The following is a 23210-nucleotide window of genomic DNA, read 5'->3' on the forward strand; positions in this document are numbered from 1 at the left end:
TTCCCTTCTCCCACCACCCACGACCGGATCGGCCGTGGCTCGGCCATCGATCGCGATCGCGCTATATTGGCGTAGCGCGGAGGCGGCGTTGGCTCCCACCCCGGTCTCGTACGATGATAACATGGGATCGGCGAGGCGGCTGCCGCTTCTCCTCGTCCCGCTCCCGCTCCCGCTCCCGCATGGAGGAGGAGGCGCGTCGGGAATCTCCCGCTATAAGTACCGAGGCCACCCACCCCCGCCCACGCGCGCGCGGCTCCCTCAACCAGACGAGACGAGACGAGACGCGAGGCCCCTCCTCGATTGATCCGCGTCGACCCCCGCTCGATCGTCATACGTCAGGTGAGCTCTCTCGTTCCGAGCGGTTGCGCTGCGCGTCAAGCTAGGGTTCCTGGTTTTTCGCCGAATTTCTCGCTGGATCGCAGCCCGGAAAACGTCTTCTCGATCGTTTCCTTTTCGACGTAAATCTTTCCTTCGGTGCAACAAATCTGTTTACTTTTTTCCGGAGACGATTTGCAGGCGATCTTGTTTTTTTCTTGCTGAACACGATCATGATTTTTATATTATAGGTTTATTAAACACCGTACCCTATGCGATCGTTCTTGCAGGCATTAATCACTCGGAGTTTCATACGACAAGATCACCGCGGAGATGTCGGGCTATGACGACAATGAAACCAACGTAATTTCAATCTCGCTCTTTCTCTATTGGAAATTTGGAATCCTTTGTCTCTTCATTATTGGAGATCCTAGCACAAATTCACAACCACGAGCCAATGCGATCTGCAGAATTAGCACTTTGATAGACTATTGCAGCCTTTATTTCCAATCTAACTGATGCTATGTATCGCAAACACATATGTGCATCCAGCTAGTGGAGGACGAGTATGACGACCTTGATGATTTCATCGTCGGAAGCGACGATGAGGGCGACAATGTGGCCCAGGAGGACGAGGAGGAGCTGCCGGAGGCTGAGGAGGTAGAAGTGGAAGAAGAGTATGAGGAGGAAGAGGAAGAAGAGCCGCCGGCTGGCACGCAGGAAATCCTTTCCTTCAGGGAGCAATTAAAGGCCAAATTAAGGAAACAACATCAGTCTAACGGCGCTGACTACGGGAACCCTAGCTGTTCGTCGTCTGATCAACCGCCGGTCAGGTCCAGGTGAGTTTTCGCTCGGTCTCTTGTTTTTGATTTGATTCTAGCATCCTCTTTCAGTTGTTAACGGCGTCAGTAATAACTTGTTGCAGATTTGGCAACTTCTTTGGCCCGTCCACGCCGGCACTTGCTCCCCGGCTCATCGAGGCGGGGTGCTCATCCATAATGCAGGAGAACCAGAACCTGCCGTCCAGAGTATGTCCTGCTAATCAAACTGTTTTGATCCTGAAGTATGCAACTCTTTGAACTGTCCGGTGACTCACCGGAACATCATAATTATCTGCAGAAACATGCTGCTCCGTCATCGGCTTCGAAGATGCAGCCAAGTGCGAGCGCCCATGAGCAGAAACCAAAGATCGTACCTCAGGTTTGAAGGGTTTGGCTTTGACATTACCACATCAATTATTAACTTGTTATGCTGTTGAGATGGCATATGAGAATTTGGTATGAGAATTTGGGTGGTTTGGCATTTGCAGGTGAAACGTAAGGTTGACACGCTTCGTGAGAACAGGGACTACTCGAACCTGTTCTCGGACGATGCCGATACACCTCCCCCAACAGAGGAACGTGCAGAAAATAAGCCTGTCGTGGCCACAAAATCTGGTGAGTATGAACTCGGTAGATCTTTCCATAGCCCTAATTTTTTGTGCTTAATTATTTTGACATTGTGTATATATGGTAGACGGCGAAGCTCATCGGATGAAACCAATGCAATCTGCTGCGACAAACAAGAAGATGCCCACAAACCATCCTGCCAGACCATCAAAAGACCATGGATCCATCCAGAGCCGCGTGCAAAACAAGGTGGTCTCTCAGGTTAAGAAGGAGCCACTGACAAACGGGAGGAAACCGATTGCTGCTGCCAGGAACGGATCCAGACCGACCAACGGCACCACCAAAGCTCGTCCGGGGTTGCAGCCATCCGCAAATGGCCAAAACCCGCAGCGCTCGATGCAGAGCAAGAGCCCGCAGACGTTGCCTTCTGCCCAGCCGCAGCAGCAGCGGCCACCGAAACTGCAGGGTCAGAGGCAGCAGAACTGCACCCCTCCTTCGTCGCAAGTTCGAAGGGTGAATTCTTCTGTGCAGGGCCAGCAGCCTGCGCACAAGGGTTCTGCTCTGCCTCGGGACAGAACAAAATTAGGGCAGAAGCAGCTGGCTCCTTCCTCCAAACCAAAGGTGACATTTCTTGATTTGTCTCTTGTGCTTTTGCTCTCACCGATATGATAATAATCCTATCAAGACTACGGAAATATCACCAGCCATTCAGGAATGTGTATCTGAATCTATTCCTCCTTGTTTGCAGCCATCTCCAATAAGTGCGGTTTACAGTGATCCCGCAAAGAAAAAGGGTGTAGTGAAGAGGAAACTCAGTGACGCTGAGAAAGTTCGTCAAATGGTCAGAGATGTGTTCAAGTATGGTTTGCTTATTATTAACCTAGTCTTTGATATTATTATTACCCTTATTGTTTGTTCACCGACCTCGATCCAGTCGGTGAAGTAGTTCTAGCCCACTAGAGATGAAGCCGAGCAATTTGTGTGGTGCTTCTTCGCTGATTGCTGCTACGTTTGTGCTTATGTGCAGCTACGACCCGGGCAAGTATGGCAAGGATGTAGATGATGATAGGGACATGGAAGCAGGTTATGCCACCATACAGATGGAGGAGAGAAGAAGGTACGTACTTATCAAATTGCCTTCTTACCGAAAGTTGCAAACGATGATTTTGCCTATTCCTTGCTGATTTTCCCCTTGCCTTATTTGCTTTGGACATCCAGTGCAAAGATTGCAAGAAAAGAGGATGAAGAGGAATATCGCCTGATTCAGCAAGAGGAGCAGCGAGAGCGGGCGAAGAAGAAGAAGCAACGGACAGAATCGTAGACATTGCCATGGCCAGATTGTATTGCCCTAGTTATATAGTGTGCTCTTTTATAGCTTAAGTTCCAGGACATCAAGTTAAGGACGGCCATATATCATGAGTACCAAGACGAGACTACATTTTGACGGTTCATATTAATTGCAACATGGTAGTTTTTGAAGAAACATAGATTGAATTTGGAATTACGAACAAAAAACTGAAATAAAAAGAATCCGAAAATTTAGAACATTAGTTTTACTTTTCAGGAACAAATTTGGAACAAAAAATGGAAGGGAAATTAAAAATAGTTAAATTTAAAGAAACTGAGATGGACAATAATAATTTATTACTTATTATTTAAAATTTTGAATAAGAAACAACAGATCTTTAACCAAAAGTACAAAAGTTTTGGAGATGCTTTCAACTGCTGCGCTCTAAGCTTGGGCTCTGAGTTTTAAGGAGATCCTTAAGAATTCGAACCATGCAGGTGGACTGCATGTATTATGTTAAGACAGATTGAGAGAAAATGTAAATACAACAATAAAAAGGAACCATCAAATTATTACAGAAATTAGAGTAAGCATGCCTAAATTGAAGTCAAGTCAAACTTTTAGTGTATGTATTATATGACTTCATCACAACTATATATATACCAATATAAAAGGATTCAACTCAATCGACCGTAAATTCACCTGCAATTAATATCCAACCTAATATGAGTGTGCAATTAATAGACTATCTAATAACAACGTGCATTGCTTGTACACATTTACACATTTACCAGTTTATAGACTATCCAATTTGGTTAGAATATCATATATATCGTAAAGTATAAGTGACAGAATTTTTTTTGTAGGAATGTTTTATCAATTCATTTTCATTTCATTTGTACTTTGGCAAACCCGTACTTTCGTCGAAATGGTCTCTAAGTAATCCACATTCTTGCTTACATAAACATCCACGCTGAAATAACCGACAAAATGCCTGCAGTAAATGACCTGAACTAGTACGTGCAGCAACTAATGAAGAACAAAATGACCATACTCGCTTTCCTTTTGTATTAAATTTTTAATAGGTTAACACATAAGAGGGTGGTAGCATTAGATAATTTCTCATCGTACCATCAGCATATATCACCTAAAGATCATTTCTCCGCCACTGAGTCCACCAGCGACATGGAAGGCACAACAATCTAACTATTACCTACTAATAAGGTGATACTCCCTCCGTCCGAAAATACTTGTCCGTGGAATGGATGTATCTAGATATATTTTAGTTCTAAATATACCCATTTGTATTCATTTCTATGACACGTATTTCCAGACGGAGGGAGTAACATTCTACAAAAAGAAAAAAAAAACTGACATTTTGTGTAACTAGCCAACCAGGATTAAGTCCTAAACTTATGTTGGTGCTCGTATTTTTTCCTAGATTTATTTCAGACCTTTTCGTGATGTGCATTCAGTGGAAGGAAACGTTCCCGTCAACTGCGAAGGCATCTGTGGCGACTTCGTCAATCTCAAGTTGGTGTGCCGACTCAGTCTCTCGAAGGTGCTTTTGTACGTTCTTTTATAGGGCTGAGAGGATGTGCGTTTGTACGAGGATCTACGCCTGTCTATACTGTGTGATGTTTTTTTCTCCCGTTGCAATATATATGGGAAAAGTAAAAGAGCAAAGTGGGTGCCTATGACAAGGCACTGCCTTGCCGGTGCAAACCACCACCACAAGAACAGACAAGGACACTGTTGACGCTGGAACGCGTCACACGAACACGTCGATGTGTACCCGCGGCGCCGAGGGAGATGCTCCGCAACTCACACCGCGGGAGGCCGACTTCCAGCGCGATACGCAAGACAGCAAGTCGGCGCTTTTGGGACCCGAAACCCCACACGCCCGGAAGGGACCCCGTCTGGGCGCGCGGCGGCTATGGGCTGCCCTAGGTCGATCTGATCGCCCCTAGGGCCTCGAGGTTCGCCGCCCTGCAATGAAGAAGAACAAACGAAGAACGAGGAAGAAGAAGAACTAGGGTTAAGGAGAAAAGATAAAAGATAAAAAGTGGTAGATTGATTGATCGATTGTGTGTTGTTCAATCGGCCATCACCCCTCAGGTATATAAGAGGCGGCTGAACTTCCCGTGCAAGGAAAAGGCTTGGATTCACGTCCAAAACCCTAATCAAATTTGGATTGGTTTTGTCCGAACTTTTCAAAACTGTTCGGTTTAAACTGGCTGCACCTTGCGGGTAACTTTTGAGGTGGGAAACGACCTTGGATGGAAACGAGGCCAAAAGCAATCTTGACCGTTTCGACGAGACGAACAACTTTTATGTTGAACGTTTTTTTATTAGAGTTCATATTGAGTGTCAAATCGCTCGTGCAACACAGGCTGTTATTCGCGTTACCCATCAGACAGGGTGTCTGGTGGGACGCGCCACTTTTGGCTCGTGATAGTGTTGTATTTGGATGGCTCTAACTTTTGCATACGAACTCGGATTTGAATGATTCTTATATCAAAATCGATCGTTTCGACGAGACGAAGACAATTCATGTAGATCATTTTTCCATACGAGGCAGTCTTGGGGGCGTAATGTGCCGAATAGTGTTCTGAATACAAAATCTCAGTATTTCGAACACAACTTCGACCTTCGAGATGAGATCAGATGGCGATGGCCCAAACTTCAAAGATGTTCATATCGACAATACGAAACTTTTTCATATAGAACACTTCTCCATTTGAGGCCATTTTAAATAAATTCTTGACTATGCCAAAATCTGGTGTCAACACATGCCCCCCTGTTTTTCGGCAAAGCCTGTGTGCCGAAAAATAACTTGCACATAGCTTGCTCTAAGGACGATGTCAACACTCCATCGACCATTTTGGCATATTCTTAGGACGATAAGTTTATATCGGCCATTGCTTGTGTGAATATTTTGACGCAAGCTTGGGTGAAACTTTCTCAACTTCCTTAACAATCCGATGATAAAGTCCCATAGATATGTATCTCAAAGTCATCCTCGGAACCATATTATTCACCCTTTTGCTAGGATTTTGCTGATAATCAATAATAAACTTTCTTCAATCCTTACTTTTTGCCTGCATAAAAAAAATCATTAGTGGCCAAAGCGATGTACTTCGATTCAGCCTTACCTATGTTGACGAGACTAAGCATCGGCTATTGAATGAAATACAATACACCATGATTAACATAGTAGCCTGATGCTTGTTGTGCCAACTCTTTTGAATTGTCATGCCTAGAAATATGAACAGTTTTAAAGCAACCAAGGTAAATTTTGCATCTAGGTATACCTCAAGATAAACTACAAGTGATTCGTCAAAACATTCATAACCCTTGAATATTTGTTGCACTACTCATAACGAATCACCAAAAGCCTCAATATGTTTAGCACATATGGCAAAAGTTCCAAACCGAATAACATTGCATATTCGGCTTTGATTATTGTGCAATAAATATTTTAAGAGGCATGAGGCTTCACATAACAGCACCATGTGGAGATATATAAACAACACCAACACCATGGCCATTGTTATGAATTCAACCATCAAAACATAATATCCATAGCACTAGAGAGACAAGGTTAATATCACTTAACATGTACCTTGTCTCGGTTCCAATTGAACTAAGGACGATGTTAGAATTTCACACCGGCCATGATCGAATAGTTTCTTAGGACGATAGTTAATTATCGACCATTATCATGAGGTTCATGTAGAATTCATCCATTAAAGAATGTATAGCCGAAATAAACAAATAAAATAGCAATAAAATATTTCGGCCCCTTTGTCTTAGCAACAAAAATGTAACTAACCAAATGTATAGTGATTTGGTAATACTCTGTCGTGATATGGAAAATTATATTGCATCCATGGATCAAAATAAGTCCATGGAGGGTAACTGATCATACATGTGGATGAATTCCATGGCAAACGCATCAATGGCATTGTTGAAGAAAATGGATGATGTGCTAACCGAAGATTTTGATGTTGTGATGCGCACCTTCGGCTTAATTGTTTGTGGCTTTCATTATTTTCCTTCTTCACTTTTATTGTACTTGTTGCAACAGAAGCATGCACATCATTTTTGTCTTGATTGATCTTCTTGGGAACCCATGCCATGTTCTTCTTTTTCAGCTCTTGTGCACTAAGATTTTGTAATTTCTTCTTCTGTCAATATGATAAGCCGAGTGGGCATCTCGGCTGTGATTCTGTTTTGACCAATGGCAATTCTTTTTTGGCTTTATGTACTCTCAACTTCTTTTCTTCAGATTTGGCACTCTGAGTCTTAACAATTGATTGCTTCATCTCATTGTCTGTAGTAGCCAATGTCAACACTTTCATGGCTCTTTTTCATTTGAGATCAAATCTGAAGCAGCACACTTACGACCATCTCTTTTCACATGGTAAACTTGCTTTACCACCTCTTTCTTCTTCCTTGAGCTCTGGACCGATTCCTTATGATTGAAACGGTCTTTGACGCGTGATTGTTCAAATGTTGATCTCCTTGGAGCTGCATAGTATTGGTGAGATGGTCTAGAGTAAGATGGAGAATGTGCCCTTGTATCATACATGTTCCATGATGAATATGTATCTATATGAGCATAGGGAGGCATCCACGGCATTGGCATTGCCGGCCCAAAATAAGGATATGAATATGTTGCATTAAAATTATCACTTTGCCAATACCAATCCTCGTATTTGCGCCTTGGGGGTGATCTTGGTTTCTTTGCATGATTTGGCCGATAAGCATTCTTCTCTTCACTCTTCTTTTAATATTTATCCAATAGTTCAGCAAAGGTGATTTTTGATCTCTTACACTTGCGCTTATTCTGGCCTTTGTTTTCTTTTGGTTTGCTTTCATCGATCATTAGATTTGCTTGCTGCCCCCCAGTCCTTGGCGTCTCCATTGTAGCTTCGATGGAACTCCCGCCCTCAAGATTATGCTCGTTATGCTCTTCAACAACTTCTTTACTTGAAAGCTTGATCCCATCACCTGCAGCTTTTACATTCTCTTTAAATGGATCGGCTTGAAGCAGCCAATGCAAAAACTTTTTGCCATCGGGACCAATCGGAATAGACTGGTCATCTCTTGGTGTTTCAACAAACTTCAGTCGTCCTTTTTCAATGGTCGATTTAACTATTTGACGAAACATGTTGCGATCCTCAAAATTATGCTTGGACGAATCATGCAACTTACAATACATTCCTCCTTGGATTGATGGCTTAACATGGTAATCAAGAATTGTAATGTAATTATTTTTCAGCAACAAATCAAATATTTTATCACACATGCTTGAATTGAAGGTATACTTCTTGTTTCCTAGCCGATCTTGCTGTTTGAACGGCTTTGGAGATAAGCAAACGAATGGTTCAGATTTGGAATCTCCCCATTCGGCTATGCATTGTGTTTTCCACTCTATCTCCGATGTCTTTGGATAAGATATTATATTAGCATCGGTTTTCTTAATAGAATTTAATCTTGGCTTTAAATTTCTGAAGCGAAGATATTTAAAACATACATGTCTCAGTTGAGACCAAGTGTAAGCCAAGTAAGAAATAAGCAAAGCTACCCAACTAGATATGAACTTTAGAGAAAGCAACGGGAAAAGCTTTGGCTATAACAATAAGTCATTATCGGTCTTTATAAATGGCGCAATGGGTTGACCGATATGTTCCATAACAATTTTACTGCTAACAAGTAAATTACTCTTCTTCATTGGTCTTTCAAAATTACTTATGAGAATATTTCTTATAGATGCATCAATAATGAAGTTGCGATCAAATCTGAAAATAGGTAAATTACTCGCTATGCATACCTCTTCAAATATGTTGGGAGAGCATGATAGTGGTGCCATTTGAAGAACATCTTGCTCCCTCTTTGGATGGCTCCCCAACACCTTGTCATCATCTTTTTCTTGAATCCATGCATCATTGCTTTGAAGATTTTTGTCGGCCGAACTTTGTTCGGCTACTTGTTCTTGTCCTTGAAGCTTGTCAATTTCTACGGCACGGAACTCATAGGGCAGGAAGTAGGTTCCATTAACTCCAGAAAAATCAAGCACCGTTGTTTTCCTATGTTTGCCATGCCCTTTCTCAATAATGCTTGCCTCGTTGGATTTGATGGATTCAGAATATATACTACTTGATTCGGCTTTTTCAACCGAAGCACTTTCATGTTCCGAATCATCCTTCTTTTCATTGATAGTATCAATTGGCAATGCTTCTTTTATCTGAGCCAATTCTTTTTCTATTTGTTTCTGACGGCGAGCGGCAAAATTAGCTTTAAGCTTTTTCTTAATTTCAACCCACTCCCGATATGATTGCCCCCCAATGCTTTTAGATTCTTTCGGCAATGACACACGGGTGTTGCCGAAATTTTGTAATTGTATAGGGGGTGTATAATATGATGTAGTACTAGATGAAGGCATATGCAGTGTTGTAAGACCATACTTTTGCTCGCCAATTTTATCAATTGGCAAAGATTCATCTTCTTGCAAAACTCTAGCTTTTATTGCGGCATAATCAGGAAATAGCCCATTTTCATGTTGTTCAAGGCAAAGAGCACTAACTCTTTTATTTTGGGCTAAACTCTTCAATGCAGCCACCACTACCTCATCTTCTACAATGTTGGGCACAACCGCTCCTGTAAAATTTACATTCATTCGGCTATAACCAGGAAGGTGTGAAGCCGAATTATGAGCATCTACAGTTGTGTATGGTGCCGAAGAATTACTAACATGATGTGTAGCATATGACGGTTGAGAGTAACTGGCCAAATAGCCATTAGTAGCATGGTCAATTCTCTCATTCAACGGCATGGTTGGATTACTATATTGCACATTAGCTGCCGATGAATAAAAGGGTGAAACACTTTCTTGTATGACATTGGAAATTCTAACTTAGGGTGTTTCAAATTGATTAATCGAACTCATCATGTTGCTCATCGGCATATGAATTTGTGGGGTTGCCGATGCATGGGAGTTGGCATACATATGTTGCATGTTGCTAAATTTATAAGAATTTAAAACATGAAGATTGTTTTGCATCGGCCCTTGCACATAATTAGATGCATGATTGATAAAACTAGGGCTAGCCGATACATTATGCTCAATAGGTGATCCAACAACAACATATGGATTATTTGCATCTACAAAGGGAAATTGGGTATTCATATTACCTTTGTAGATTGCAGCAACTTGATGACGATCTCTTCGTAGCAAGAACGGGCTGGAGACCGTTCAAAGCTTCGTTCCCAGCGGAGTCGCCAAAAAGTGTGTTGACGCTGGAACGCGTCACACGAACATGTCGATGTGTACCCGCGGCGCCGAGGGAGATGCTCCGCAACTCACACCGCGGGAGGCCGACTTCCAGCGCGATATGCAAGACAGCAAGCCGGCGCTTTTGGGACCCGAAACCCCACACACCCGGGAGGGACGGCGGCTATGGGCTGCCCTAGGTCGACCTGATCGCCCCTAGGGCCTCGAGGTTCGCCGCCCTGCAATGAAGAAGAACGAACAAAGAACGAGGAAGAAGAAGAACTAGGGTTAAGGAGAAAAGATAAAAGATAAAAAATGGTAGATTGATTGATCGATTGTGTGTTGTTCAATCGGCCATCACCCCTCAGGTATATAAGAGGCGGCTGGACTTCCCGTGCAAGGAAAAGGCTTGGATTCACGTCCAAAACCCTAATCAAATTCGGATTGGTTTTGTCCGAACTTTCCAAAACTGTTCGGTTTAAACTGGCTGCACCTTGCGGGTAACTTTTGAGGTGGTAAACGACCTTGGATGGAAACGAGCCCAAAAGCAATCTTGACCGTTTCGACGAGACGAACAACTTTTATGTTGAACGTTTTTTTATTAGAGTTCATCTTGAGTGTCAAATCGCTCGTGCAACACAGGCTGTTATTCGCACTACCCATCAGATAGGGTGTCTGGTGGGGCGCGCCACTTTTGGCTCGTGATAGTGTTGTATTCGGATGGCTCTAACTTTTGCATATGAACTCGGATTTAAACGATTCTTATATCAAAATCGATCGTTTCGACGAGACGAAGACAATCCATGTAAATCATTTTTTCATACGAGGCAGTCTTGGGGCGTAATGTGCCGAATAGTGTTCTGAATACAAAATCTCAGTATTTCGAACACAACTTCGGCCTTCGAGATGAGATCAGATGGCGATGGCCCAAACTTCAAAGATGTTCGTATCGACAATACGAAACTTTTTCATATAGAACACTTCTCCATTTGAGGCCATTTTAAATAAGTTCTTGACTGTGCCAAAATCTGGTGTCAACAGACACTAATGGAGTGTGCCGTGGGAGGATATCACAATATCGAGACCTTGCAAGTTGGCACAGCACCACCCGCATACAATTATCCCCATAACACAATACTGGGGTAAAGTCAATCAACAAGTGTCAGCGGCATTGACCCACAAGGTGCAAGCAATACAAACCGTGAGACCACCGATGAACATTAAACTTGACTGCAAGCTCCACCAAAAGGACAACCGGAGCATTTTGCAAGATGGGGTGGGCTTCATACGCCAACAAAGAGCAAAGATCAACTGAGAACGCAAGGGACACAAATCTGCTAGCCACAAATCTCACCTCAACACAAAGAACACCATGGGAAGGAGTTGAGCATGCACAGCAACAAAAAGTCAACGTCTGGAGCAACACAATGATGGACAGAGGGAGCAGATGGATGGCAGCTCGACGCCAAAGGTGCCACCAGTAGACCGCCAATTGTCTTGTCGCAAACTTTTATGAATCAGTTTAATACTAGCTAGTACAAATTGAGACACTTAACTTAAGACACTTATTTTGGGGTGGAGGGAGTAGTCTACTAGCTCATTTTTTGGGAAAATGGTTTTACTATTGCCCCTACATGCCCTCAAACTAAAGTTCAGGCGTATACGAGGCTATGAGCAGCTTAATCATGCGGTCACTCAAAGGAACTACAATCGATAACCTAAATTATCCAGGTGAAGAATTCGACGAGCAAGCAAAAATGGACGAACAGAGAATCCAATGTGGCCGCGCTTGCATGCCTTATTACCGTTTCAAGAATTAAAATGTCAAATGGAAGATCCCTGAAATGACAAATGTTGCATCCAACAATGACACAAAGTACTGAACCTACTGATGCCAGAATAAATGGTAAGCATACCCAATTAAAAGGGAGGCAGAGATGGGGGAAAGCGGACATGCATCCACTGCTTTTCATAAGCTGATACATGTGCCCATCCTATCTCCTCAATCAGCTGGATCTTCAGATCATATAACTTCTTCTTTGGTTGCTCAGAGTCCTCTTGAATCATGTCGTTTAGAACCTAACCCACCACAAAGATAGCTAACATTAAGCATGAATTTACAAGTAAAACAGAACCAGTAGGTTCTTTAATTCTTTACGAAAAATAAGATGCAAGTAACAAATTGTGCCGATCTTGTTTTGATAGAGGTATACTATGGTTTCATCAATGTTACATCCCGAATAGACCAGGCAGTTCAAATTGATTAACACTCCCTCCATTCACAAATCTTATACTTGTGAAAGGAGGGAGTATAATAGTAATAATATCCATCCCATATGTGCAAAGATTTGTCTGATAGTGGCAGTGGAAATTATGTTGGTAGTGCTGACATGTGCAAAGATTTGTCTGATAAAGTTAGAACATCTTATATTTGTGAAAGGACGGAGTATAATAGTAATAATATCCATCCCATATGTGCAAAGATTTGTCTGATAATGTGGCAGTGGAAATTATGTTGGTAGTGCTGACATCAGAATACAGTTGAACCATAGCATGTTAGTTACAATGGAGCTTGATAAAAATTCTACTCACTATGAATAAGCAAACTGTAGAAATGTTGCGTAGATTAGCATAGGTTTATCAGTGAACTGAGAGAACAAAATGGGTTGTGGGAGTGAGACTCTATTGAGTGGTAAGACGTAAGAGTAATGGCTAATATTTTGTTGTTTTCATAACAATGACAAGTTGGCCATTGAAAATAATGGGCATACCACTTGCTAAGCCAAGCAAAGCTAAGCTAACAACCATAGGCAATCAAAATACATGAGCAGACTAAATCCACTAAACAAGATAGTCACCAATGCCATATGTATTTACTTAAGATCTCTTGGGCACTCAGTCATACAACTATTTGACAAAGTCAACCGTTCCTTTTCATTAAAGTTGTCATAACTGTCCCAATAAAAGTTGTAATTGCAACTGCAAATGCTAAGAATACAGATAAGGGAACTGGTGCTTGGTAGGGAGAATATACCTTGAGTGCCGTGCCACATCTTCCACAGCGCCTCTCACGTAAAACGGTCAGAGTGCCGTATTTTGTAGATTTGGCATCAACCCATTTAATTAATTCTTTGTAATTCTCCTCAAAAACATCTTTAGCAGATGCATCGGTTGACTCATCAGGCTGAAAGAAAGATACCTTCATAAGTAATACTCCCTCCGTTCCAAAATAGATGACTCAACTTTGTACTAATTTTAGTACAAAGTTAGTACTCCCTCCGTCCCAAAATTCTTGTCTTAGATTTGTCTAGATACGGATGTATACATCTGCTAAGACAAGAATTTTGGGACGGAGGGAGTACAAAGTTGGGTCATCTATTTTGGAACGGAGGGAGTACTACTTAATACTCCCTCCATTCGGAATTACTTGTCTCGGAAATGGATGTATCTAGAACTAAAATACGTCTAGATACATCCATTTCTGCGACAAGTAATTCCGAACGGAGGGAGTAATATGCACACTAACACAAATACATGTTCTAGACTAGAGACTGCCAGTTGACAATGTACAAAGCTAAGACCAAGGTATGGTGCCCAAGCCAAGAACCAGACAAAGGCAAAGAGAATGAGGGGCTAAAAGGAGTAGTAGGTTGTTAGATACTCCCTCTGTCCCATAATATAAGAACGTTTTTGACACTAGTGTAGTGTGAAAAACGTTCTTATATTATGGGACGGAGGGAGTATATATTATAGCTGTTTTAGGTGTCCATATACAACACCTGTATGTACTGTATATTGTCCTAGAGACACATGGAAGCAGTAGCACAGTGGTAGCAAGACGAGCTTGGCTTCATCTCTGCCAGTTGCTAGTTTCCACCACGCCGTCTCCACCACTTGCTTCTGTGCCCGCTCGTCTTGCTAACATGGTGCTACACTGCTACTGCATGCCGCTGCACTCTTTAGCCACCACCACCAGTTCCACCAGTTCCACCAGCCTGGCCCAGAGAGCAGATCCTAACCCCATAACCCTAAACACCACACTCCGTCTCCCTCACTGGTTTGTCCGCCCAACGTCAACCTGCCTCTTCATCCCTACCTCTCCCCTTTTGCTTCCAACTGTTTCTCCATCACTTCTGCCAGAGTGCAATTGGCAAAGAGGCTGCCAGCAACACTGACTAGCAAAAAGGGCGGCCCGGTGCATGTAGCTCCCGTTTGCGCAGGGTCCGGGGAAGGATCCGACCACTTTGGGTCTATTGTACGCAGCCTTTCCCTACATTTCTGCAAGAGGCTGTTTCCAGGACTCGAACCCGTGACCTCCTGGTCACAAGGCAACAGCTTTACCGCTGTGCCAAGGCTCCCCTTCCAACACTAACTAGCAGTGGAGGTAAAAAAAGAAGCAACAACCACGGAGCTTCAGCAACAATGAGCTCACCTTTCTATTTTTCGATCTGCCTCTCAAGGCAGGGCAACCGGGCATGATGACTCTCGAATTGCATCTGCCCGAAAACCAAGGTGGCCCCTAGATACATTGGCTAGGACCAGAAAAAAACCAGAATATACACATTGGGTGGGCATGAAGTAGGAAGTAGGAGCATGTTCCTCATTTCAACGACCAGGTCATTTCAAATATAACAAAGGTTTCTATAGTTGATCATCAAACAGCCTGATGCAGAACCCAACTTCTAGGTTATGACAACTGATCTTATGAGTATATAGTATAAACTTCAAGGAACTTGACATTCAAGGTAAAGGAAAATATGCTAAAAGAAAGATGATGTACCTTTAACGACTCAATCTCTGCCAGTGCAAGACCTTTTTGGTATAGTGCATCTGCTAGCTGGTCTCGTGTTTCTTCCATTTTTTTCTTAGTTTTCTATTTGCCAGTAAATGTTCGAGGAAAACAACATTCAATAGGAGCTGGTACATTTGATTAATTAAGGAGCAATGATAGTAAATAAATATTAATGTTATATACCTGTGATTCTTCGTCCTCAGGATCGGGTTTTAAAGACAAAAGTTTTGCTAGTTGCTCTTTGTCAATACTGTCCACGACCTCATCAGCTGCAACAATAACCTGAACACCAATAATACCATAGACAAAGTCAGAAACAAATCTCTTACTGGAAAATTAAATTTTGATAGTCAGATAAATATGAAGATAGCTGATTGGAGCATGAATACTGACACAGAACTACAGCGGCAATATATCTACATTTTGACAGCAAAGAAATAATCTCGCACCAAAAATGTCAGTGCCATCTGAAGTGAGACTGAAGTGCACTGTATATAATACTGTATTTAGTTAACTAAACAAATTAACCTGAGGAATTCTATCAGGCAGTTATACAGTTATAGATCATGTGAAAGACGCAAGACTGTAGACCATGTGATTGTCTGATTGTTGGATAGAATCAATATAGGCATACCAGGAGTTTTGATGTCCTTAATTAGAAACAAAATCAGCTCAGGTTTTCTACTCCCGTAAGACCTGAATTCAGTTTTGCCAGCATATTTGACGTCAGGATATACTCCCTCCGTCCGGAAATACTTGTCATCAAAATGGACAAAAAGAGATGTATCTAGAACTAAAACACGTCTAGATACATCCTCTTTTATCCATTTTGATGACAAGTATTTTCAGACGGAGGGAGTATTAATGAACGGCATGCCAGTATCACATGTTCAAACTTGGTTTTGCACCAACCCGTGAAACCATCTTGTACAAAAAAAAGATAACCAGCGCTGCTGCTGACATCACAATTTAACGAAGGAAGTTGAACTACCGTCGTGTAGCCGGTTTTGTCCGGTTTAATCCCAATCCATACTTGAGCACTCTTAATGCCAGCGTTGTCATCAGCAAAAGTTACACTATTTGAAGGAGTTAGACCCATGATAACATTCGGTTGCATGAAGTCATCGACTACAGTATCAGATCCTTTTGTAAAAGAAGAGTAAAAGGTACTCCCTCTGTCCCACAATATAAGATATTTAAAACATCTTATATTATGGGACGGAGGGAGTACATCAGATTGCCCCTAGTGATTTCTTCTACCTCGATCATATATTTATTTAGAGGGCATTAACATGAACTGTTCCACGTATCCAATCATAGAGATCGTAAAACAAGTGATGAAAGTCTGAACAAGCAGCATGCTTCGTATAAAGATAGCACCTTTGCTCATAGTTGTTCAGTGCAACAATTCAAGATGTATGCAGTACAACATAAACGACGAATCAATATCACTTACCTCTTTGTGATGGTTAATTTTATCATCAGAGGTTGATTCCTGAAGTACACATTCCAAAATTTTGGCAAGCAAAGGTGTATATTTTGGATACTCAGACTGCAATATGCCAGGAAAGATTATGGTAAGTTAATTGACATCAAAGAAAACAATATTGTAATCCAATATAGCTCACAGTTTCAATAGCAGAGTAGCAGAAAACATGTTTATCAAGAAAAAACTCATACTCCCTCCGTCCCAAAATAGGTGCCTCAACTTTGTACTTGTACTAACTGTAGTACAAAGTTGTACTAGAGTTGAGACACTTATTTTGGGACGGAGGGAGAAAGATATAGCATCTTATTGCATGCATTAACTGTATGTGTTAGTATGTATTCCCTCCGTTCCAAAATAAGTGTCCTGGTTTTAGTTCAAATTTGAACTAAAACCACGACACTTATTTTGGAATGGAGGGAATACATATTCTCACAAAGAAATTGAAAAGGAAAACGCACGCATGAAAGGAGTTACAAAGTCAGATTGACAAGATCAATGGAAGGTGTGAATGATACAATAAACACCTTCAGAGGGTTGAGTCATATTAGTCTGTAACCACATAAAGGATGGTAAAAAGGAATAAGAATGCTTGCATATAGGATTCTCTGGTGTTTTGAGTAAGAAGAATACATGTATTAACAAAGTACTGACAGATCAATATATTTGATAACACACAGGTACGATGAAATCCTCACATCTGATGCTTTCTGATTGTATCTGAAATTATAAGATTATAAAATGATTAATGAAGGGAAGTCATCGCTATTACCTTAAGAGAAGCGACAAGCTCGGTCCAGGCAGACTTGTTGTCCTCATTGCCTTGTTTAAGGCCCGAAAGAAACTTTATCTTGGTGTCTCGAACCTATTAATACAAATATTATGAAGATCATATGAGCCCCTAGGGATTTCAATTGCAGTAAAGTAAAGCCATTCTTATCTACTACCTCTGTAAAGAAATATAAGAGCGTTTAGATCATATACGCTCTTATATTTCTTTATGATCTAAACACTCTTATATTTCTTTACAAAGGGAGTATTGGCTAAAAATAGCATTGTTCATGATACTTTCCAAGTAACCAAAGTTTGCTGTAATCTATCCAGGACCAAGATTTATCGTTGATGAAAAAGTACATAGACATAGCATTTAGATTACCAACATATCTTCTACAGTAAATCATGAACTATCAAGAATTAGTAACATGAGTTGAGAGAATATTAAACAAAAAAGGTGTGTTAGAATGTCAACAACAATCTGAATTCAAGTAAATACTCCCTCCGTTCCTAAATAATTGTCTTTTTTAGAGATTCAAATGAACTACCACATACGGATGTATATAGACATATTGTAGAGTGTAGATTCACTCATTTTGCTCCGTATGTAGTCACTTAATGAAATCTCTAGAAAGACAAATATTTAGGAACAGAGGGAGTAGCATTTAACTAACTACTGAAGTGTGCCAACCTCATCATTTAACCTCTCAGAAATACTCTTCTTTGTTTCAACTGAAACCCCCTTTTCTTTAGTATCATCAACCTGCAATTTACATAATCATAAAGAAGTTCCCCGAATACGCGAGACAACATAGATAGAGCTAAAAACATGGGTGAAAGCTGAAAACTAATATGGCCTTATTGGGACTCTATATGATTTACATCTGAACTAGTGGTCTAGCATTATAAGGATAATAATAATAACAAAAAGGATAATGTTAAACTAAAAGGAGTTGGTAATTTATTCCAGTGCTACTGACCTTTGATGGTGGAACGATACACAAAATGCTATAAGATGCTGGAGCATGCTGTTCATCTTTCTTGTTGAATGAGCTTACTATACCATAGGTTATGGAACCAACTAAAACAGACCCAGGTGGAGCACCCTGTAAAGCAATCCAACATATAAAACCAAAACAACATTACAAAACTGCTTAAAAACTGATATGGTATTTTAGTGATACCTAACAAAATAACATCAACAGGATATGTACCTTCGGAAGTTTTTCTCTAGATGGTGGACCCACATAGAATGCTTCAGGTTCTCTATTAACAATAAACAATGGTGGTGACAATGTGTTATTTTATTAAGATGGTAGTGAACATTCAAAAGGAACATACCCGGGAACTAAAACAGAGGACTTGAAGGTGGCATTTCCAATCATAGGACCATCAGGTTCAGAGTAGAAACTTAATTGAATGCAATCCTGCAATTAAATTGAACATTTAAATCAACCCTGTATCGTTAATTGCTAGATAAATAATCTGCACGTGAAAAATTAATGATAAGCATGATTCTTCGCTTGCAACTTGCATACTAATTGGACAAACTGAGAAAAAGAGACTCATTCTCCAACTGAAATATTTAATAGTAAGAGGATAATGTTTTACCCCATGGAGCAAAAGAATACAGTTGTATCAAGCCTAGTGGAATGCATGAAAGAACACAATTTAATCATGTGGTTTATTCCATCTGTCAGTGAGCAACAAACTGATAACTTGAGAAGTAGTATGAACCTCTATAGGAGTGTGATTCTATGCATGCTAAATAGTGTAAGTTGATGATACATCTTTTGTGGTGGTCCCCTATGTACAAAACTCTAAACCTTGCGCAGGATAATTCCCAAAAAGACGATTAAGCTAACATCTACCGCATTACCTATATGAGCCTAACCAATGTCCCCAAAAAGGAAAGGAAAATATAACATCTTCCATGTCACAATATATCATGTGATGCACAGTCAACAAGAAAATCATCATCAAGCCATCAATAAAGCACGATTAGCAACATTTTTTTAGTATTAGATGCAGTACCTTCTTCTCTAGTTTTCTCTCAATAAACAGAACCAATTGCTTCAGCTTCTCCAAGATTTGCACATTTTCATGCCTACAACCATCCATAAGATATATTTATGCAACAGATCATAGACGAACATCATCTAAAATAAGATAACCACAAAAATATGTAATAAAAAAGATCCCATAAGCCAGAGGGTGCAAAAAAATGTACTCCCTCTGTCAAAATAGTGACCTAAAAAGTCTTAGAAGTTGACAGAGGGAGTATTACTTTCCATCTCTACTTTTTCCTCCGACTGTTTAAGAATGCATAGCTATCTGAATTATTTTGAATTAAATAATAAAAGCACAACATAGTTAACAAACTAAGAAGAGCATCAAATAAATGCAGCCTAAAAGACACAAAGCTAATCTTTTGTCCATTTACCAATTAACAACGTATTATATATCCTATTAACATTCAGCACTGGTGCTCTAGTCATATTTGTATTCATATCAACCTCTAGTATGGGGCAAGAATGGACTAAAAACAGTATATAGTCAGAAGAACACCAAAGTATTGGTGGGGCACTGTTACAAAAACCAGCCGATTAAACGCAGCTCAGAGGCAAACTGATGCGAATAGGTCCAATTCAGTGTGTTAACCGCCAGAGGCGATTAATTGGTCTGACAAGCCAATTAATCCAGTTCAGAACAAATAATCGGGGAGAGAGCGATTAAATGGACTCAGGTTTGGGCTGATAGAGCCCAAAAAAATCAGCTCGTGCCCATCTCCCAGCCACCCTGCGCCTTAATAGTTTGGCAATTTGGGCGCTCCCACTCCTCTACTCTCGTCTCCCGCTCAATCCAGCCGGCCGCCGGACAGTTCCTCGACGACATACCCGGTCCCCCCAACAAGTGCAGGCACCTCCAGCACCTCCTTGCGGGGCAGAGTAGATTTGGTATGTTTCGACTTACGACAAAACTAATATGCGAGGTAAAAAGAAACGGAGGGAGTATGTTGCTGCTCCTCCCTCCACTGGTTGCTATGTTGCTGTCCTCCCTCCTCTGCTGCTGCTGCTGGCTTGGCCCTAGTTGACCCACAGATTAATTTGTTGAGTCTAGATGATTCACTGTTAGTATAACTTTCCTGAACTTACGCTCAGCTTGTAGTTAATTGGAATTTACGAAGTTAGGTGAATCTTTAGTAATTCTAGTAAAATATTTTATGTTATATTCCTAAAAAGAAGGTGCTACCAACAAATTGCCATATCTGCAAGTACGAAATGCTTTTGAGAAGACAACACAATGCCCTTAACCAACCTATAGTGGTTTATTTAGTTCTGATTCTTCAGTGCTGAAAGCGAAATCATATTAGTCATCTAACCATATATCCAGCATTACTTAGAAGGTGGGAGAGCTGTACCTTATGTACAATTGCAGTGTGTATTCACCTTTTGGAAGTTTGACATAACTAGGATAGACATCACCAGAAGAGTAAACACACTATTTTCAAACAAAAAGGAAACGTTCTAAGTCAGTAACAGAGCATTATATATGTAGATCGAACTAATGATGAGTCAAAGAGTAAGGATGGCCCTGAAAGGAATAAGCCACACGAACTATGCTGAAAAATACCTAAATTGCTATCGGTATTTGGATGGTACAAAATATAACCTTATTTGGCACATAGTAAACGGCACGGTTTTCATAATGTGAAAACCGATCATATACCGAATTACAAAATGCAAAGTAGGTGTCATACTTCATTACTAAATGGGCATATATGCTAGTTCTATCCTTAGGCCATTTAATCACCTTGGCACTTGCAACGTAAGCCTTCCCTACAGATTACATGCCTCTAGTTGGATTTCTAAGCTCAACTTAAACATCTAGCATGTACATCTTGTTATATATAATTCATTGTTTGTTGAGAACTTTTTGTATTTTCATGAATACAAGAGGTAGCACTGAACTCCAACTCTCTAATGTATCTCGAAATCTAGGCGCAAATGCATGCGCGCAAATATGGCTTCATCTATACTGCTGTCCACACATGACAACCGTGCGAGAGGGTTGCATCATCTTTGCTTGGGCGCATGGAGTTTCAAGCTCATCCAAAGGTTATGATACAATTGAAATCACAAGACCAATAAGTTGGGTGTTGTAGAGCATTTCTGGTCATCTATTTTTAGTATGGCAACAAAATGGTATGTTTAGGTAGAAGATGACATCAGCCATGTGCAAAGTATACTTTCATACTGGACTAGTGCAAGCAGATAATTGAAATAAAAAAAGGTAAAAATGTTTCTGTTAAGAGTATAATTCCATACTTAGTCTAGATTTGTGTATCTTAAATAAAAAAAGGTTTGTGTCTCTTAAACTCAGCTAACTGCTATATGTGTCATTTGGGCCTCAATGCATCAACTAAATGTTATCCAAGTCAATTCGTAACAGTCCAGCAGGAACAACAGTTACTCGAATCACATATAAACCCTCCTGCCATTGGAGATACAGGAATTAAAGAGATAAATTTTTATAATGAAAAGAAGTGTACCTTATTTGAATCTGAAATTCTATAGAACTGAGACTCAAACTTATTATCGTATATTCTGTTGTTAAGTAGGGGCAGATGGGGCTTTACTTCAGCACCGTCCTCCAGTTTGAATTTGTAACTGTAGAGGTTCATAGGGAGAAAAGATTGTGAAAACCACATCAAGGACTAACTCAAACATAGTTACCCCAGAACCAAATATAACTCACGTCAAAGTCAGTGCAATAATTTGCTTGCCAGAGGGTAATCTATCACGGCTGATGGGAAGCGGACAAAAGTTAGAATCCACTGGTCGATAAGGTATCTTGATCTGCAAGCCACAAAAGTCAATATCTGGTCAAAAGAATAACTAGTCATAACCTTCTATTGATTCTTGACTAACCTTGTTCAGAGTGGCAACAGGAACAAGCCTTTCTGATGCTAATAATGATCTAGCAACAATACGCATAGGTGACTCACTACCATCAAGGGCAATTACTTTCTGATCAATGGAAATTCCATGAAACACAATCTGCCAAGTTGCAAATGAATATATTTAGCACGTCATCTAATATAAACCAGATGTCTTGGAAGTTGATAAAAGTACCTCGAAATCAACACAGGTAGGTTCATGGCTAGCATTTCCACTAGACCAGAACTGGGCTATAGACAATTCCAAAGTTAAGCCACCTTCAACAGGAAAACTGAAATTCTTGATAGATGGTGACGAGAAAGTAACAACAGACTCCCATTTGATAGGTCGCTTCAGTGGACACATCTGTCATATACTCCCATTTGACGTTAAAATTCACATCTTTAACTCATAGGACTAAAGGTAAAATCTCAATGTAGTGTATACCTGAACAGTATCCAGAAAGAACCTTCTAGGAGTATCAAAGGCTGATGTGCGCATGGTAACTTCCGCCCATGAGGCCCCAATTGGCACATTTATGAACCTCCTTTCAATATGACCTGCAATCAATAAGATGGAAATAAACTAACTTCGCTTTATTTCATATAAAAAAGATGAAAGTAGTTAAAATATTAAATATCTGGAAGCATGTCAACAGAAATGAGAAAACAAAGCATGAGTCAGAGTTTTTAAACTCGATGGTATTGGTTCACAAAAAAAATTATGATCATTGTTCATCATCGGTTCCCAGGTGGTGGCATTGTACATCCATTCCCCAACCCAAGATGGCTAGGCTCACTTCTTTGGTTCAGCATTGTAGTAGTGATAGGTCAAAATAAACAAAGTATGGTGGCTGATTCATCAACAAAGATAAAATCAAGATTTGAGACAAAGAGTTTCAGCACACTGTAGGTGAACTAAATCTGTGGAGAAAGACAGAATTCTATT

At 40.6% G+C, this 23210-nt stretch overlaps 2 protein-coding genes across 4 annotated transcripts in view; one reads left to right on the top strand and one right to left on the bottom strand.

Moving 5' to 3' along the window:
* The first annotated feature begins 228 nt into the window (after positions 1–228).
* On the top strand, positions 229–3154 carry LOC119324459 (protein SPT2 homolog). Its single transcript, XM_037598251.1, has 10 exons — positions 229–339; positions 606–678; positions 868–1154; positions 1241–1343; positions 1435–1515; positions 1625–1751; positions 1831–2324; positions 2452–2561; positions 2731–2820; positions 2922–3154. Exons 2-10 carry the CDS (start codon positions 649–651, stop codon positions 3022–3024), a joined length of 1425 nt encoding a protein of 474 aa, XP_037454148.1. The 5' UTR covers positions 229–339; positions 606–648; the 3' UTR covers positions 3025–3154.
* Positions 3155–12038: 8884 nt separating this feature from the next.
* Positions 12039–23210, bottom strand: part of LOC119322265 (tripeptidyl-peptidase 2) — a 20130-nt gene continuing 8958 nt past the window's right edge. For 2 of the 3 annotated variants that reach the window (XM_037595755.1, XM_037595756.1), the window contains 17 exons: positions 22710–22822; positions 22458–22628; positions 22254–22382; positions 22081–22181; positions 21875–21992; positions 20744–20823; positions 19357–19429; positions 18664–18749; positions 18537–18588; positions 18303–18428; positions 18014–18085; positions 17321–17413; positions 16519–16614; positions 15246–15344; positions 15051–15143; positions 13305–13469; positions 12039–12349 (listed from right to left, as the gene is read on the bottom strand). In XM_037595755.1, coding sequence (XP_037451652.1) covers positions 12191–12349; positions 13305–13469; positions 15051–15143; positions 15246–15344; positions 16519–16614; positions 17321–17413; positions 18014–18085; positions 18303–18428; positions 18537–18588; positions 18664–18749; positions 19357–19429; positions 20744–20823; positions 21875–21992; positions 22081–22181; positions 22254–22382; positions 22458–22628; positions 22710–22822 — 1826 coding nt within the window. In that variant the 3' untranslated portion in view covers positions 12039–12190. The remainder of the gene's footprint in view (positions 12350–13304; positions 13470–15050; positions 15144–15245; positions 15345–16518; positions 16615–17320; positions 17414–18013; positions 18086–18302; positions 18429–18536; positions 18589–18663; positions 18750–19356; positions 19430–20743; positions 20824–21874; positions 21993–22080; positions 22182–22253; positions 22383–22457; positions 22629–22709; positions 22823–23210) is intronic. The other variant, XM_037595757.1, reaches the window with a different exon arrangement.

The sequence above is a fragment of the Triticum dicoccoides genome, chromosome 6B (genome assembly GCF_002162155.2).
Source record: "Triticum dicoccoides isolate Atlit2015 ecotype Zavitan chromosome 6B, WEW_v2.0, whole genome shotgun sequence".
Taxonomy (NCBI): Eukaryota; Viridiplantae; Streptophyta; class Magnoliopsida; order Poales; family Poaceae; genus Triticum; species Triticum dicoccoides.